The sequence below is a fragment of the Cebus imitator genome, unplaced genomic scaffold (assembly GCF_001604975.1).
Source record: "Cebus imitator isolate Cc_AM_T3 unplaced genomic scaffold, Cebus_imitator-1.0 Scaffold522, whole genome shotgun sequence".
NCBI lineage: Eukaryota > Metazoa > Chordata > Mammalia > Primates > Cebidae > Cebus > Cebus imitator.
This window is the reverse complement of record NW_016107837.1, coordinates 222,462-240,192: the sequence shown is the minus strand read 5'-3', so window position 1 is coordinate 240,192 and position 17,731 is coordinate 222,462. Positions and strand designations below refer to the sequence as shown.

The 17,731-nt window shown below is 61.1% G+C and overlaps 1 protein-coding gene across 1 annotated transcript in view; it reads right to left on the bottom strand.

Moving 5' to 3' along the window:
• Window positions 1-17,116, bottom strand: part of LRPAP1 (LDL receptor related protein associated protein 1) — an 18,178-nt gene extending 1,062 nt beyond the window's left edge. Inside the window, exons 1-7 of the mRNA XM_017514346.1 lie at window positions 16,773-17,116; window positions 10,653-10,797; window positions 6,298-6,419; window positions 5,111-5,231; window positions 4,334-4,492; window positions 2,523-2,605; window positions 1,556-1,732 (exon numbers count right to left, since the gene is read on the bottom strand). Of these exons, the coding sequence (XP_017369835.1) occupies window positions 1,556-1,732; window positions 2,523-2,605; window positions 4,334-4,492; window positions 5,111-5,231; window positions 6,298-6,419; window positions 10,653-10,797; window positions 16,773-16,976 (1,011 nt within the window). The 5' untranslated portion in view covers window positions 16,977-17,116. The remainder of the gene's footprint in view (window positions 1-1,555; window positions 1,733-2,522; window positions 2,606-4,333; window positions 4,493-5,110; window positions 5,232-6,297; window positions 6,420-10,652; window positions 10,798-16,772) is intronic.
• Between the last annotated feature and the right edge of the window lie 615 nt (window positions 17,117-17,731).

The following is a 17,731-nucleotide window of genomic DNA, read 5'->3' as shown; positions in this document are numbered from 1 at the left end:
ACCACAGGTGCACAGCCCATGCCCACACCTCAGCCTCCCACGCATCTGGGACCACAGGTGCACAGCGCCACGCCCACACCTCAGCCTCCCACGCAGCTGGGACCACAGGTGCACAGCGCCACGCCCACACCTCAGCCTCCCACGCAGCTGGGACCACAGGTGCACAGCACCACGCCTTGCTCAGCCTCCCATGCAGCTGGGACCACAGGTGCACAGTACCACACCTGGCTCGGCCTCCCACACAGCTGGGACCACAGGTGCACAGCACCACGCCCACACCTCAGCCTCCCACGCAGCTGGGACCACAGGTGCACAGCACCACGCCGAGCTAAGTTTTTGAATTTTTGGTAGAAACAGGTTCCACCACGTTGCCCAGGCTGGTCTTGAACTCCTGAGCTCAGATGATCCACCCGCCTCAGCCTCCCAAAGTGCCGGGATTACAGGTGTGAGCCTGTCACGAGCTGAAATGATGACGGGGAGGACCGGACTGGGACTGGGTTCTGGGAAAGGCGCCTTCCTCCTGGGGCCTAGGAGGGAAGGAGAGGGACCTCTAGCTCCTCGCACCATAGTGGCACAGAGCATCCCCAGACACTATTCCAGGGGTGGTGGGTGCCGTGTCAGCCCAGCCTGGGCCGGGCTCACTGTGGCTCCCCAGATTCTCACAAATCCTGCTCATGGGCGCCTCCTCCCTCTCCACAGGAGCCCGAAGCTCAGGGCGAGTGACTCACCAAGGTCCCTCCTCTCAGCCGCCCTCTGCCCTCTGCCCCACCCGTGTGGGGTCTCGGAGGCCTCGCCACACAGCTCTGCTAACCGAAACCTTGCTCTGCTGTGGTCAAGTGAGGCCAAGCACACGCTAACCTCCCGTCAGTCTAAAGGGCGCCCTGCAAACCCCCCACACAGTGGTGCTCACCCCGGACCTGAGCTCCTGCCCATGGTTGGGTGCTGGGCCGCAGGCTGCTTTCTGGCATGTTCTCCTGGCAGACCCACACCACCCTCTCCTATCAGAACCTCTGCCTTCGTTTATTTTTCAGGCCTTTCCTATCTTTGAGCTGGTAACACATGCCTGCAGTTCAAAGTTCAAAAGGTACAGATGGGGCTCCCACACGCCCTGACCCCCAGTCACCCAGCTCCATCCGGAAGGCACTGGTACGAGCTTCCACGTTTCCAGCCTCTGTGGGGGCCTCTGCTCCCCGTCTCCTCACATCTAACCCGGGGCTGTGGGGAAGGATCTCGCCAGTCTCAAGGGCCGGAAAGTACCCTGACTTGTAGCTGGCTGTGGGCATCCAGGCCGTGCCCCAACCTGGTCACAGCAGAGAACGAGGCAGTGGCCTGCCCAGGCCTGCGCCCACATCTGGGGTCGGGGGGGCCGCACTCGACTCGACGCCCGCGGAGCACCCCTGGAGGCTGCAGTAGGCTTCAGCGCCCCACATACCTGCAGCCCCGGGGTTCAACCGGACAGGGAGACCACGGCGTGGAGCCCACACCCCGTCTAGGAGAAGCCCTGTCTTCTCGGCAGGGGAGCTGTGGCCTCCCCAGGCCCGGAACCCGCACGCACCGTGTAGCCCAGCTCCTTGGTCCGTCCCTCCAGCAGGGCGTGCTTCTCACGGCTGCGGCTCACACGCTCGCCGTCGCCCACGCTCTCCGCGTGCCTCAGCTTCTCATGCGCGATCTCTAGCTGCTTCTGGTAGTGGTTGTGCTTCTCGATTTTGGCTTCGAAGTGCTTGAGCTCCTCCTGGAAGAAGGTTCCCACAGGTGAGTTTTCCCTCCCTGTGCTCGCCATGCCATCTTGCGGTCCCAGCTAAACAAGGGACGCCAACGGACCGCAAGGGATGGTGCCATTCCCAGGGCAGGACAGGCCTTGCAGTGACATGGACAATGACAGAGTGGCAGCTGGGAGACCATCATGCCAGCAATGGGTCCCAGCCTGCGCCTCCTCGGCAGCCTAAGCCAACCCACTGCCCGTCTGGGGGCCCCCAGCTCATTCCTGGCCTGACCCCACGTCCAGGGGCTGTGTCTCTGCTGCACAGGTGGCTGACCCTGTGCATACCTGTGCTTCTGCCTCTGCACCTGCCCTCAGCCTGCCTGGGCAACACCTCAGCCGGACTGCAGCTCCTGAAGGCACCCTGCCCTGCCTTGACCCCTGCACCCGACCCAGGGCCCCCAGCTCCATACGCCCCAGGAGCCCCTGCCACCTGAGGTGGTCTCCTTCTCTCCCTGGGTCCCCATCTCAGGAAGCTGTGATACCCCTAAACGATCGCAGTTGTCCTTGGTCCCCTCCCCCCATTCCGTGGCCGAGTTCCGACCAATCCTTGACCATCCGCAGGACCCACACCAAGCCCATGCTCAGACGTGAACATGCACAAAGGAACCAAGGTCCTCCCTCCAGGCCATGGCCCCGCCCCTGAAACATGAGGTCCCGTGCAGATAAGAACCAAAACAGGTTCCCCGAGTGGTTAAGGAACAAACTGCAAGGACATCTTCACCACAGGAGAGCCCGACAGAATGGGGCTGCGTCTCCTTACCCGGAGTGCCTCCAGCTCCTTCTCGGTGAGGTTGGCGGACTGCGCCAAGTCCCACAGGTCAATCACCCTGGGCTCCTCGAACTCTGCAGTGGAGGAGCAAGAATGGCCTCAGCAGCGCCCGGGTGCACGCCCCAGCCAGCCCCATGGGAAGTGCGCGTGGAGCCTGTGAGGGTGTGCAGGCCTGTGCGTGAGGCGGGCGCAGGTGCACTGACGAGTCCTATGGGGCACACAGGGCGTCTGCTCTGTAGCTCATGTGACCTCGCCGAAATGTGGCTTCCCTGCCCTTGGACAAGCGACCACTTCTCCTTTGTGTCCACAAACACCTGCCTGTACCAGAGCCTGGGAAGTGCCACAGCCTGCCTGGCTGCCTCTGAAGCAGGTGGTGGATGGTGGAAGGCGGCCTGCTGGAGAGGCTGCTCAGGACCTCGGGAGGGGCCACAAGTTCACCCAGGTCCGGAGGGAGGCACAGGCCGTTTTCCTTCAGCTCCTGGGCAGAGCCAGGCAAACTAAGTCGGCTCCAGGACCCTGTGCTCACGAGGGGATACAGTGGGAGAGGCTGGGGCTGTCACCTCTCCATTCAGGAGCGAGTGGCCCAGATCCGCTTGCCCAGGGGGCCCCGAAGAGTGGCCCCATTCCTTCCTCTGCGACCCTTCCTGCTCAGAACTGAGGGCTCAGGGCTGGCAGGGCTTGCTGGAAGGCCCAGGCAGACCTGAAAGAGAACTGCAGGAGCCACTGGGCGCAGCTGCCTTGGGGACAGCTCGAGGTGGGAGAGGAGTGTGTGGAGCCGAGTCACCCTTATCGCATGGACTGTAGCCAGGCTCACGCGGGTCTCTCTAGCACAGGCACTCGGTGAACTGCACAGCGGCCTCTGGGGTGGTACAGCCCTCTTACCAAGGCCAAGGCCTCCGACTGACACCATCACCAGCACCAGATTGGGCTGAGAGAGCCCGGGGTTTGGGGGTGGGTGGTGAGGGGTCCTGCCCAAGAGCACGCAGGTGACACATCTGACTGCCGTGCTGGAGGCTGCCTCTGGCCAGGCCTTGCAGGCGCCATCCTGGACAGGAGGTGGCGGCTCTGGCTGGCACCAGGGACAGACACCAGCCCCGCTGTCTTACCACCTTGAGGGCACAAATGCATCTCTTGGCAGCGGCTGCCTCCTCCAGCCTAGAGCAGGGCCTGGTACACAGGCAGTGCTCAGTGCGCACTTGGAGGATGAGGAGCAGATTCGGAAGGCTCGCGAGTGCGGCCGGCAGGCTTCTGGTAAACCCTGCGCAAGGCTCGGGCCTGAGTCCTGTGCAAGAAGCAGTGGCACAGGGCCCGGCCACCAAGGGCCTGCGGTGGAGGCTGACCAAGCTGCTGAGATGGAGCCATGTGCTCTGTGGCTCATCAGGCATCCTACCCCTGCAGGGCTGAGGGTGCTAACGCACAGTGCGGGTGGCATGAGACGGAGACAGAGCTGTGCTCGACAACTGGTCTCTGCTCTCAGCCAACAACAGAATGGCAGGAGCCTCGCTGCGGGGGCTGGGGAGACGCTGGGAGGGACTGCTCCCGGGCCCACCGCCGCCACTGCCCTCCGCCAGTCTCCAGGAACAGGGCCCGGGACGGTGAGTGACCTTCGTGGAGCAGCTGCTGGGAGCGAGCCCCGTGACCACCCCTGGGCAGACAGTGCACCGAGGGCCTCCGCTGCGTCCACGGGTCCAGGCGCCCATCGCTCCAAGCACTCGCCTGCTTGACCCCAAAACACAACCAGAGACAGCCCGTCCTCAGGAAGCGACAGTCCCGGTAGGCAGAGGCCCCGGGCGGGCACTCACCGGCCTCGGTGTCGTAGCCCTGGTGGCTGAGCCTGCGCAGGCGGTCCAGGCCCTGGTTGATGCTGTGCAGCCTCTCCTTCAGCTCCATGTGCCTGCTGTGCAGGACGTCGCCCTTGATGTCGCTCAGGTCTGAAGGGCTGATGACGTTCTCGTGGATTTCTGTAAAACCCAAGGCAGGAGCCATGAGACTGGGAGCCCCCACCCTGCCCGCCCGGAGCACCATCTGGAATGCCCACTGAGGGGGAGCGCAAACTCGCTCTCGTTTCCGACTGACAACGTCCCCCACTCCTGCAGTTCAGAATGACCGTCGGGACCACTTCCTTTCCATGCTGCAACACACGCCAAGCGGTGCCTGGCCGTGACGGCCGGGGCATCAGGTCCCCTGGGGGCTGATTCTGGATCCCTGCCCCCACCCTCTGCTGGGTCACCTCCTCCATTTTACTCCAACACTGTAGCGTGGGAAAGTCACTACTTGGGGAGGGTCCAGGGTCCAGAATGAAGGACCCATCAGCGAAGCTCAGGTCTGGTGAAGGCAGCAGCTGTGCCTATGGTGCGGACAGGCACTGGTAAGACCCGGTTTATTCAACCAAATACAAGCGGGCGACTCTCAGAACTGGCCCTGCCCGCACTGCAACCTCCCACTCACAAGTCTGGTGGGAACCCTGGGAGACGGCATGCGGTGCGTCCTCCCTGCCCCAGCTGTGTCCCGGGGGGTGGGCCGGGGCTGCCCAGAGCGCAGCAAGCCCCCGCGTGCAGGAGGGGCCGGGGAGGGAGCACCTTCAGTCCTACTCAGAGTGTCCAGCAGGACGCTGTACTCGTGAACTTTCTCTTTGTGATGCAGGAACTCCCGCCAGAGCTTGTCCAGTTCTTCGCTGGAGAATTTCCCAGAGGTCTTTGCCTAAGAGGGAGACAAGGCCTAGAGTGAAACCCACCGTGGGCTCCTGTGGCTGGGGCCGCTCATCAGCTGACTATTCCCCTTGGCCAGGCAGGCCCTTGCCCACGTGCGAGTGCCGGGCCCGGTTCTTGCCCTCACAACCCTCCTGGGCCGCTATTAGGCTGGGTAGGGCAGGAAAACAAAAAACAAACTGGGGAAGGGCTGCTGGCAGGCAACTGCCCTCCTCTAGGACCAGTCCAGGCTCAATGGGGGATGGCTACGGAGCTGGCTGGGTGGGGAACAGGGTGGCAGTCCGGTAGCCCCCAGGCTCGCCCGGCTCTCCCTCTTCCTAGGGAGACCACTGCCAGCCCCTCATTGTCATCCCACCTGCCTCCAGTTGTGGGGTGACATGGATCACACACGGCCAGGGAGGCCACATAGGACCGGCTCTCCCTCTCTGCCCACCTCCACCGACTCCACTTTTCCCGGCCAAGGACAATGAGCTGTGGCTGGGCTGGGATGAGAAGTTCCACTCTTGGCCCCAAATCAATGTGATCCAGACACACTGTTCTGGAGCAGAAGCTGCTGGAAGTGGGGGAGCTGAAGCAGGTAAACGCCCTGCTGTGGTCTACCAGGTTCCAGTGCCTGGCCCCACACCAGCACCCCACACCCTTCTTGGGCACAGGGTGAAAACCCAGCCCTACACACCATCCCCTGGCCAAGGCACCTTACTAATCCCAGAGGCCTGTCCACAGCACCACTCACTAAATTGAAAACTAGACATGAGTCAACAGCTCAGCCCATGCTATGCCATGACCCCGTAACTACACAAGATCCGAGCTGAAGGTCTGACAGCTGCAGGCCAAACACAACTCCTTACTGAAAGAGCAAGTGCTTTTCTACACAGGAAAGCTGAAGGCGTTCACAGAAAGACGGGAGAACAGCTTCCTGAGGAAGCCACTGTCTTCCTGAGACTCCCCCAAGCCCCGGCTCCCACGCAGAGCAGAGACCGCCCCTCACCGCCCCCACCACCTTAACACTTGACATAACGGCACAGATTCTGCAGGGTATGCAGGCAATCGAGGAGTACCTTGTGCCACAACTTTTCCAGCCTGGGGTCATCCAGCCCGTCTTCCTGGGAGTCACTGAGAGAGTTGCTGGTCACCTGCCGAGTGTCCTTCTTCCCGTCCAGACCATACTTGGCCAGGATGACTAGGAGAGAGGGGAGGGTCTGTTTGATCTGGTTTCCTGTGAAAAACAGTCTACAGCCAACACATCTGGGCTGCCACGGTGGGTGGGACAGGTTTGCCTCTCATTTGTTGGAAGTCTCCTTTCACCCATTTCCTGGATGACCACTGGAGATCTGGCAGGAACAAGAAGCAGACAAGCATGGGGACTGCGGTCTCCCAGCGCACAGGAACAGGTCTGGTGACTCATGGGACGCCCCTAGGACTTCCCTCTTCCGACCAGGGATGCCCCCGCTAGACTCCTCCACCAAGCTGTGTCCCTCTGGACGCAGCTGTCAGAAGCGGCTGGGGGCTGGGCCGCCGTGGAAGTGGTTACCCACTGGCCTGTCTTTGCAGACCAGTGGCACACATTTTCAAGAACAAAATCTGTAGCCTCATCTGTTGCCATGGGGCAAACTCTAACGACCACAGGGCAGAGGCCACCTGCAGAGTGTGCAGGGTGATGGGCTTTCTGATAGCCCACATCTTATTTTTATTGGGAGGAAAAACAGTTTCTAAAGGAGAAGCTTCAGCGTCAGCAGCCAGGAAGATAATTAGTCTGTGGCGTGCGGTGGCCCAGCCACTCGGGAGGCCTCTAGGATCTGCCCACGTGGTGCTCCCCAGCCCCACTTCCCCAGGGGCCTCGGCATCTGTGGGCTGTGTCTGTCACCACACACTGCCACCAACATGGCATGAAAGCAGGCGCTCAACACGGTCCCTGGTGCTGGCAGCACCCGGCTGTGAACAAGTCTGGTGCTTGGGACAGGAGAGCAGAGCGTGGGGGGGCTGGCCTCCCCTCTAAGGGAAAGCTGTTCTCCTGAGGCCCAGTTCCCATTTCCAAGGCCCTTGCTGTGGCTCTGTGCGACAGGCCCTCCACGAGGTCCCCTGGGTCTGGAGCCCGTGCAGCCCCGCCTGCCTCCTTAGCTGGTGGGCCTTTCCGCCCTTTCCTGGGGGCTGGGGGAATTCTCCCAGGGCCCCACCTCCCGTAGAACTGGGTCCTGCCTTCCCCTCTGGGCTGAGAGGGCCTCTCCCAAGCTCCTAATCCACCTTCCCCAGACGCTGGGCGTGAAGCCTTCCCCCGACTCCGAGGACCTCTTCACCCAGGCGGTGACTCCACGACCCCAGTGCCTCCTCTGGGCCTTCACCTGTGACCCTACTGGACAGAACTACTCCCAGTGGGGCCTCCGCACGCTCCGGGTTCAGCAGGCCCCACCTCTGCACCTCTCCCAAGGGTCCATCCTGGGTCACTGTCAGCCCTGGGTAGTGTCCCTGCCCCAGGAACACCCCAGAAGCCTCAGGCCTCCTTTCTCATTGACACTGGCCTGGCCTCGGACCCCTCCTGTCTCATTCTATCCAGAAGCCTGGGCCACGGGGGTCTCCAGGCTGGGCAGCGTGTGCTCCTCGCATTCCAGCTGGAAGCACTCGTGATCTTCCTGAGTCTGAAAAACCAGCCTGCGGTCTTCTTCCTACTGCAGAAAGCTGCCTCTCCCGACAGCTGTCAAGAGCTGCTGGCGCTAGGCACGGGTCCCACACACGCACGCTTCAAAACTCAATCCCCTGCTGGGTCGGTCTTCATGGCAAGGAATTTATACCAGAAATAACTATTTCAGGCCGGGCTGTCTGAACCCAGGAGTTCAAGACCAGCCTGGGCAGCATAGTGAGACCCTGACTTTAAAAATAAATAAACAAACAAATAGTACTGGCGGTGGGGAGAAGAAAATAACCAATAAATACATAAAAACACACACTGTTTAAAAAGGTGGCCTGGATGCCTCCTGGCCTCAGAAATGGTGCTGCCTGCGTGTGAAGGCTGTCCTGCCCAGCCTGCGTCCAGCCACTGCTCAGTGGCACTGAGGTCACACCCCTGGGCTGTACACTCCTGAGCCTGAGAGGAGATGGGGAGACAGGGAGGGTGGGCCATGTCCTTGGGCTCTGATACAGATCCCAAAGTGGCTGGTCAGACCCCATCAAAAGGCAGAGTGCCCAAGGCTGCAATCAGCAGCAGAGACTATGGAAGATTCTGGATTTTAGAGGTGCAGGGTTCTGCAAGGAATGGTCACTGAAGCTGGAGGTGGCCTTAGGAGCACTGAGCCCTCAAAGCTCCTGTGGAGGGGACCCCGTCCCACACTCCCCGCCTGAGGACGGACCCCGCCCCACACTCCTTGCCTGGGGAGTAAAGGGGTCCTAGGTGTACAGTGGGGGTGAGGATGGCAGCAAACCCCAGGGCAGAGCAGAGAGCGGTCCATCTCAGGGTGGACCTCAGCCTGGGGGTGCCAGGGCTGGCCCACCAGTTAGCTGCCCAGGCATACCTAGCTACTGCTGGTCCCCGAAGCACGGTATCAACCTTGATAATGCAGGGGATCTTGGGGGTACAGGGGCCACCCCCAGAAGACAGTGGGCAGTGGGCCAGGATAGGCCTCTCTCCTGAACGTGGGCAGGGTCTGCCTCTGGATGCCTGCTCCCGAGTCCTACCAAGTCTTCTGCCAGGTCACTCAGCAATGGCAGAAAACAAGATGGCTCCACTTGGGCCACAGACCTGGACTCCATCCAGGCCAGAAGCTGCCTCCTGCAAAGACACTGCCTGGCCTGCAGGAGGGAGCTGGTCCTGAGCCCACCTCTGTGCCCCCGCAAGCCCCTCCATCTCTTCCAGGCCTGGAGCGCCGCCCTGCCGCACAGCCAGTCCCTTCTCGCTGGGGGGGCACCTCCAGGACAGGCTTTGTCCTGGCCCTTTGGAATGGCCCTCTAGACACGCTGGTGGGGAATTATTTCAAATGTGTCTTCTTTCCCTGCTGCCATGTCTTGGCTTATGTCCCACCCAGACTCTTGAACGTGGCCACATAAACTAGCAAAAGTGAAGCCAGCCCTCGGCCTTTAACCTGGGCACAGCCACGTGCCACGTGTGGTGATGCCTGCGATGGGAGAAGAGGGGTGGCCCGGAGAACACCGCTCTGGCGTCAGGAAACCCTGGCTCCGAACCTTTGCTGCACTCCTGGGCTGTGTGACTCCCTCTCTGAGCCTGTCAAACGGGACGACCGACAGTCGGGAGGAGTAGGTGTCACAGCATCAGGCCTCACGAAGGGACTCCACAGACAGCTCCCCTCCTTACCAGGGGCAACCTGGGCACTGCAATGCCTAAGGCCACCAGCACGTGTCAAAAGCAGGGCTACAGCAGCCTCCAGGCACAGCCAGGGCTCCGGGGCCACCCTCGAGACAAGATACCCCACCCCCAATGCGGAGTATCCCACTTGGTTCACAGCCACCATCCTGTGAGACAGGAGGACGGCTGGGGGGACCGTGCCGGGGCCCAGGTCACACGGGGCAGCGGGGGAGGACGGGGGTTGGGGAAGGAGTGCCTGGGGTCCGGCCTGGGGGGAGCAGTTGGTGGAGGTGCAACAGCCCCTGTGGCCGCCGCTCGTAGATGACAGCAGGCAGCTGGGCATGCGACTCCCTGGAGCAGCCCCAACCCCAGTCCCACAGGCTGCCCGGGTGCCTGCCCTCATCCCACCGGTGCCCTGCCAAAGGCCCATGGCGAGGAGGATGGTGGAGGAGAGGGGTCCAAAAGGAACAGTCACAACGCTGTCCTTTAAAACCCTCCTGGCTTCTGTATGCTGGTACCAAGCAGGCGACTGTCCTGCCTTGTCTTGAATACCCACAGTGACAAGAGGCTCACTAACTACATCACAGTGGCGTCTATTTTGACGCTTAGGAACCTATTCCAACAACATCCAGAATATGTCCCCAAAACTTCAAGATGCTGGGGCAGGCCTGCTTCCTCCTCGGGGTGATAGAGCCTCCTGCTGCCTGTCCTCTGGCCCCTTCCTGTGCCCAGCATCCCAGTCCTGGCCCTCCCTCCAGCGTGCCAATGGCACTTGTGACAGCAAAGAAGCCAAGACCATGGGTAAGGGCGCATCTGTGCACGGACGAGAGCCCCTGCAGGCTGCACCCAATGGGCCCCTTGGCCAAGAGCCAAGGAGTCAGAGGCGTGGCCTGCAGCACTGAGGCCATCGGCCACCTCCCTCACAACTGGAAGCCCCCACCCCAAACCCTAAACCTTCTGGGCACTGACAGGATGCCCGGGGAAAGGCTCATTTTGGATATCCAGATGAAGCATAATGCAAACATTCCCAAATCCAAACCAAAATCCGAAATCCACAACACTGCTGGTCTCAAGCGTTTAGGGTAAGAGACACTCCACCTGCATGAAAAAGAAAAAGCGTACCACTGAGGTTGCGTATGAGTCTCGCTTCCTTCTCCCCGTCTTCGTCCAGGCCCTCGAGCTTCAGTTTCTTCCAGGCGAGTTCGTCCCTCTCCTGCATCTTCAGATCAGCGTGGAGCTCAGCCAGCCTCACGGGAGAAAGATGGAGCTGCAAGGAGGGCGGAGGGTCCTGTGAGCCACCAGCAGGATGGAGCAGGACACAGTGGGAAACTGACTCAGAGGAGGCTGGGACCGGGAGGTTCCGGGAGACCAGGAAGAGGGGGAGTCAGGGTCAGTATCGGCTGGATTCAAACCGTCTTGGTCAGACAAGAATGCTGCATGGACACCAGTCCCTAGGCCCATCTGTATACACGATCTGGAAGCCCCAAGTCCGTGGGGGGCTCCCCACTGCCAGCAGCTGCCCACTCTTGTCTGGCTGTAACAGGATGCCCCGACCTTCCCACCCCAGCACTTGGAGCCAGGCATCAGGCACTTGGGTAAAGAGGGCGGGAAGAAGATACCCACTGCATTTCCCTTATACTGTGTAACTACAAAAAAGGAAACTCAACTACAGAGAACAAAAGCTGAAGTTTATAGAAAACTTCCACCTGACGTCTTAAACCCTGAAACCCAAATCAAGCACATTCAGGCCGCCCTGGGACACCAGCGGCTGGGAGCGAACAGGACACGTGGAGCGGGGACCCAGGCACTCGCCCTCCAAGTGGGTGTCAATGGCCTGCCTGCTGGACGCCTGCACTTGCACCCACGGTCCTGGGCAAAGGGGAAATAAAGGACACAGACACCTAGAAGTTCTTTTAAAAAAATCAGTCATCTCAGATCTGCCGCAAGGACCCTTGGTCACCACCGCTCAAGTGCACTACGGTCCTGTCTTGCTGGGACGGTGCTTACATGGCCCCAGATCCTTCTGGAGCAGGAATGTGTCACCCTCTCATTTACCTGCTGGAGTAAAGCAACCTGGCAGGGCCCAGAACAAGCCGCTGTGCTGGGGCTGAGGGACTTCCCACCCCACCCGAACCCTCCACAGCACAGCCCATGCTTCCTTCATCCCATCCTGCCCACCCAGCTCTGAGACCCTGGGTGGGCGAAGGAAGGAGATGAGGTGACCGCTGGTACACTGCTTTTTGGTTTTAGACAGGATTTAGGCCAAGAGTGTCCCACTTTAGAATGACTGGGCCAGAATGCCATGCAGCCAAGGCAAGCTGCAGAACGAAAACCACCAGCCATGGCCACCATCACGAATGCTGGCCTCTGGTCTGATCCGGCCACTCACAAGCGCGCGATGGGCCACGGCCACCATCATGAACACTGGCCTCTGGTCTGATCCGGCCACTAACAAGCGCGATGGGCCACGGCCACCACCAGGAACGCTGGCCTCTGGTCTGACCCGGCCACAAACAAGCATGTGATGGGGCAGGTGAGCCCTTCAGGGAAGCGAAGAACTCCTCTGTGCAGGGCAGGTGGCCGAGCTGTGTGGACCAGAACATGTTATGAGGTGGGACCAGGGTGCACGGAGGACAGGGTGCTGTCCCTGGCTCATTGGGGTGCTGCAGCCACGTCTGTGTCATGACAGCACACAGGAAAGGCTCTGCGGAATCCTGCAGCAAAGGACCCGCTCAGCGCTGCAGGCTGCAGATGCTCCGGTCTCTGGGATCTCAGGCCGCTCCCTTCCTGGAGCACCTGCCTTCTCACATTCCCCTGGGGCTGGTCCTGGAGAGCTGCCCGTGGCTCCTGCACCGCTGAGCCCCAGGTGGGACACTTCACGCCCGTCTCTCATCGTGCTTGTTTCAATATGGAGTCTGTTTTCCCTTAGAGGTTTGAAATGTTAACCTTTAATCTATATTTCATCAGCTTTTTTCCAACATAAATACACATAAATACAACACAAGCTAGTATCCAAAGTATGTGTTATACTTCAATCAAGTGTATGTAAACAGCGAGCATCCCCAGGAAGTACCCAGTTGAGAGCCAGCTGCCTTCTAGTGTCCTGCACCCCACGCTCCCTTGCAGCTGAGGCCTCAGGAGCCGGCCCTCAGGTCCCTACTTCGAAGGGGCATGCGGTTCTTTCAAGACTCACCGGAAGCCAATTCTGTCTATCTGGAGCACCCCCGCACTCCAGAACCTCCTGGCCTCACTCTGCCCGTATCTAGACTGAGCCCATCTGCTCCCTGCAGCTCAGTCTGTGCTGGGCCTGGGAGGAAGGAGACCCCTGGCCACAGGCCCTGTCTCCAGCTCGGCGCTGGGCTATCAGCTCCAGCCTCTCTCCCCTTAGGAGCCCAGCCTGCCTCCACGGCTGCCCTAGACACACAGGAGCCATCATCCAGGAGCTTAAAATCTAGTTAGGGACAAATTCAGACCACTGAGGCAAGTCCCCCAATAGTAAAAAGAAGGCAAACGGTAGGCACAAATGAATGGCAGGGCCTAGGGCAGAGGAAAGCCTCTCATTCTCTAGAAGGTTCTCCAATCCTTGGTCGGTGGTCCCGGGGGCAGTCTTCCGTCCAGGGTCCTCCTGGTAGACGCTCTGTGCCTCCACCTGAAAACCCTTTCTCTGGCGCCTCTGACACACCCCACCTGCGCGCCTCTCACCCAGCAAGCTTCATCCACTGGCCCCTTCTCCTGAGAGCGCCTCCCTGTGCCTTTCCGTGCCCTGGAACCTTGTTTGTGGTGTCCACTGGGAGGCCCTAGGAGGGCCGAGGTCTGATCTGAGCGTTGCCAGCAGGAGGACCCAGGACAAGGCACCTGAGTGACGCTGAGCTCTCAGGAGGAGCAGTCTGTGCCTGGGAGGTACCCGGGAGCCTACACCTGCTTATCTTGTTTGTGACCCAAACTCTTAGAGGAACAGGTCTGCTTCCATCTCTACTTCCCCGTGACTGCTGCTGCCCTGCAGGTGTCTTACCTACCGTGCTGCACTGCCTGAGAGGGCCCGAGACACGAGGCCCACAGTGACGCTCTGAGCCAGAAGCAGCACCCCGGGGCAGGCAATACTGGCCCACACTCTGGAGTGTGTTCCGGCACTGAGGGCCCCAGGTCTGCCCTCCTGGGCTGCAGGGAAGAGGACACAGGTGTCCTGTGACTGCCGTGGGCTGCTCGCTGGAAAGCAAAGCTGAAGACCCTGGGCTCGTCCTGGCAGGCTCCGTGCCCTGTAACCTGTGGCCCTCGCTCACTGGCTTCCTCCTGTCTGCCTCCCCAGGGTACTGGCACAATCAAGGGAAGATGCTGGGTGGGCTGTAAAATCTACAATCCACAGGGGAAAGTCATTTTCTCCCTCTGATTCCCCAACTCTCATGCGCCAGAGGGTTTAAATTGCACACTGCGTGTCTCCCAAAAACCAGCCCCCTTTCCCCCATACAAGGCTGCTGTGCTCGGCGCAGAAGGGGCCCGCCTGGCTGCACGCAGGGGAAGACCAGCGGGCCACGTGCAGGGCCCTGGACCCTACTTCTGGATTCTTTTACCTCTGTGTCAAGTTAAATGTTAACGCATCAAGTTAAAACTGAGCTGTGAAAACCAAATGCAGAAAAGCACCTGTCAAGCATGAAGCAGTGGGGCAAATCATCACCAGCCAGGGGCCACACGCAGGGAAGAAAGCCGGCTCAGCCCCATGGACAACGTGGGGCCTGGAGCTTCACCCCTGCCTGTGTCCTCAGATACCAGTGGAGCTGGCTGTGCCCTCCTGACCAGACCCGGGGCCCAGCACTGCTTGGGACCTCAGCAGCGGTCCTCCCCACACAGCAGCACCTGCGTGCCAGCAGAGTGCTCTGGAACTTTCCAACAACCTGCTGCTGCTTCTTAACGCCCTGGGAACCCTGGCCCTGAGTCCACAGCTAAGCCATGGGTGTCAGCTTGCACACAGAGCACAGTTCAGGCTGCGTAGGTTCCAACACCGCCAGGATGGCCTCTTCAGAGGACACGCGCCATTCTGCTAGTGCTCACCCACGTGCCCGCACCAGACCACGAGGCACCCACCCTGAGGAGCAGGCTGTGGCAGTGATCCCGGCCCCCTGGCAGGCTGCGCCTGTCTCACCATGGTGGACAGTGCTGCACTGTCCCTTCCAGCCCAGCTACTGCGCCCCAGCTCCTTCCACCTGAGCTCCGTGGACAAGAGCACAACCTTGCTGAGCTGCTGTGAAGTTGTGGGTTGGCCTGGCGCGTCCTAGGTGCCTATGGAGGCCACCCTGGCCTGTCCTCAGAGGCCCTTCTCAAGGGGAGGAGGCAGCCTGAGAGATGGGGTGGGGCTCTGAGGGCCCCGCTCTGCAGACCTGTCTCCATTAGCCAGTCCGGGTCTGACGCCTGCACACCTGGCTGGGGGCTAGAACACCCTCCAAGCACGGCTGCCCTCTAAGCTTCTGTTATCTGGAAGGAAAATCAAGATGAATGGGCTCTGAGGGTGTCTGCCAGAGTACCAGGCTCTCTGGAAGGGGGGAAGACAAAGACACAGAAAATCCCCAAACACCCTCATCACAAAGAACTTCACATTGTGTTCAGCAGAAAAGACTTGTCCCCAGTGACAAGCTCAGGACTTAGAGGGACCAGAAAGACCATCTAGCCCAAGGCTCAGTCCAAAGCTGAGGTGGGCAGCTAGCCCTGGCACGGTGCCCAGTGGACCTCAGGGGAAGTTCACGAGACATGACCCGATCCAGGACTGAAGCCGGTCAGGTGAGCACCCAGCACCCAGGATGGTGCAGGGGCAGCCTGCGGACAGGCGTATCGCCACAGGGGGCCTGGGCTGACGCAGGCAGAGGACCAGCTGGAGGTGGCTGCAGGTAAGGCTGGGTGCAGCCGGGCGGCCCGTAGGGCAGGTGGAGGACCTAGGCCAGGACCCAAAAGCAAAGGGAACTGCTGGGGTTCCTGGGCCCGAGCATGCTCCCTCAGCACCACCTCCAATCGTCAGGGAGTCTCTTCCTGGCTCCCCATTTCCTCATCCTGTGGAGGAACTCTACCCACTCAACAGATGCCCAGCGCATCGGGCACAGGGAGGCAGTCACCACATCCAAACCGAGCTGTGTCCCCAGCCCCTTCAGAGTCCCTTCCTCCAGGAAGCTACCCTGCTGCTCCAGCCGTGTTCTCCCACCTCTGCAGGCTGAAGATCACGCTGGGGCTTGACTGCAGGACCCCAGAGCAGCTCAGGGCCTGCCAAGCCGATGCCTGGCGTCAATCCCCAGCCCCACGCCAGCCGTCGGTCCCTCCCCCACCTGTTTCTCCTCTGCCTTTTTGTTCCAAAGTTCCTTCTTATTCTGCAAATCATTTACTCTCCCTCTCAAAAGACTCAGGAATGCTTAAACCTGGAATACTGAGACAGAGATCTAATCTGCCTTCTGCATTTTAGATGAGATACTGACTGACGCCCAGGAGGTGGACATAGTTTGTAAAAACCCATTTCAGGAATGCAAACCACACCTAACAAACGAAGTAACCGCATCTCAAAGAAGAGAGCAGCTGGCTCAGGGTCACGCACCAATAACGAAGCTGTAGTCCCGGGGCACCACTGGCTGAGTGACCTTGGGGGGTGCCCTTTCCCCTCAGGGCCTCGGTTCCTTCACCTCTCAAATGAAGGAAGTCAGGTAAGCGCGCTGCTAAGACTGACTTTAAGCATTCCCAAGGTCGCGTTTAATGTGCTGTAAATCGATCCCATCTCCTCATTTATCGCTCAAATGAACAAGAACGGGCCTGCTCCTGGGATTCCTGCTGTCCCTGGACACGTCTTTCTACCCAACATCGTGTTTTGCTTGTTTCCCCACATAAGGAGATGAGGTGAAGAAAGAGGCGAAGGCCTGGGAGGCAAGAGACCTGTGAGGTAGCCTAGGTCTGCCCCTACGCTCGGCTCAGCAGGCCGGCCAGGCTGGGGAACGCCACACTGACTCTCGCGGTGCCGGCCGCCACTGCTCCACAAGGCGCGGCTGCCGGCACGGGTCCCTATCCCGCTGCAGGAGGGGTCGGGGCGCCCCACCTGGCACTTGAAGGAGGCTGTGCCAAGAACAGCGTGCGTCGGGCGCAGGTGCCCCGGCTGCGCCCCGCCCGCCTCTGACCCCCGGGCCCCGCTCCACCGCGCCCAACAACCAGGGCCCCCGTCCCCAGGCCCCTCTCCACAGCCCCCCAAACCCCGCCCTGCCGCCTCGGGGCCGCGCTCACCCGCCGGGCCTTCTCCCACAGCTGGTTCAGCTTCTCCATGCGGAATTCCTCCTGGGACTCGCGCTTAGGAGGCGGCTCGGGCTGGTTCTTCTCCCGCGAGTACTTGCCGCCGTGGCTCGCCGCGGGCCGGAGCCCAAGCAGGAACAGAAGCACCAGCAGCGCCGCGAGCCCACCGGGAAACGACCCAACCCTCCGCGACGCCATCTTCCTCTGCAGCCGGCGCTCCGTGCGGAGACCCCAGCAGGCAAAGGCCCCGCCCACCTCCCCGCCCCGTTCGCCGCGCGGCCTCCCGGGAATTGTAGTTCTCCGATGAGCGGCCGGCCGCTGTGAGGCCGCCGGAGAACTCCAGAGCCCAGGAATCCCTGCGCAGACGCGTGCGTTTCCCGGGCAACCACGGCGCGGCCCGAGGCTGCAGAGTCGGGCTGGGGATACAACTGGAGAATGTGGGTGGCCGGGCGGGAGCAGGCACCAGGCCTCAGTCAGAGCCCGGAGCCGGGAACCCGCACGACTCTAGGCCTCTTTCCCCCTCTGCACCGCAGAAAGAGCGGAAAGCCCAGGAACCACGCCGCGTCTGGCTGAGCCCGATAACGCTCCCGCTTCGCGCGCACTGACGCCGAGCCTGGCGTGCTCCGTGCCGTCGAGGGGTTAGGACGGCCGCCCCGGCCTGACGCTGAGGACCCTGGCGCGGCCCGCTCTGCCCTCCGCGGAGCGCCCGGTCGCGGTGGGCGCAGGCCGGGTTGTCTCGGGGACGCACGGCCGCGCAGGCGTCCCCCCACGTCCCGGAGCCCCTTGCCTCCGAGCGCGTCCGGGGCGCCGCCTCTCGCGCCTGCTGCTCTGCAGGGGTTCGCGCGCTTTCCACCAGCCCGCGACACCCTGGGAAAACCCCAGAGCCAACGTTAACCGAGTCCGCTCGTTGGGGGCTTGGCCAGTGAGTTGGGCAATGCCCTGGAGGTAGCGCG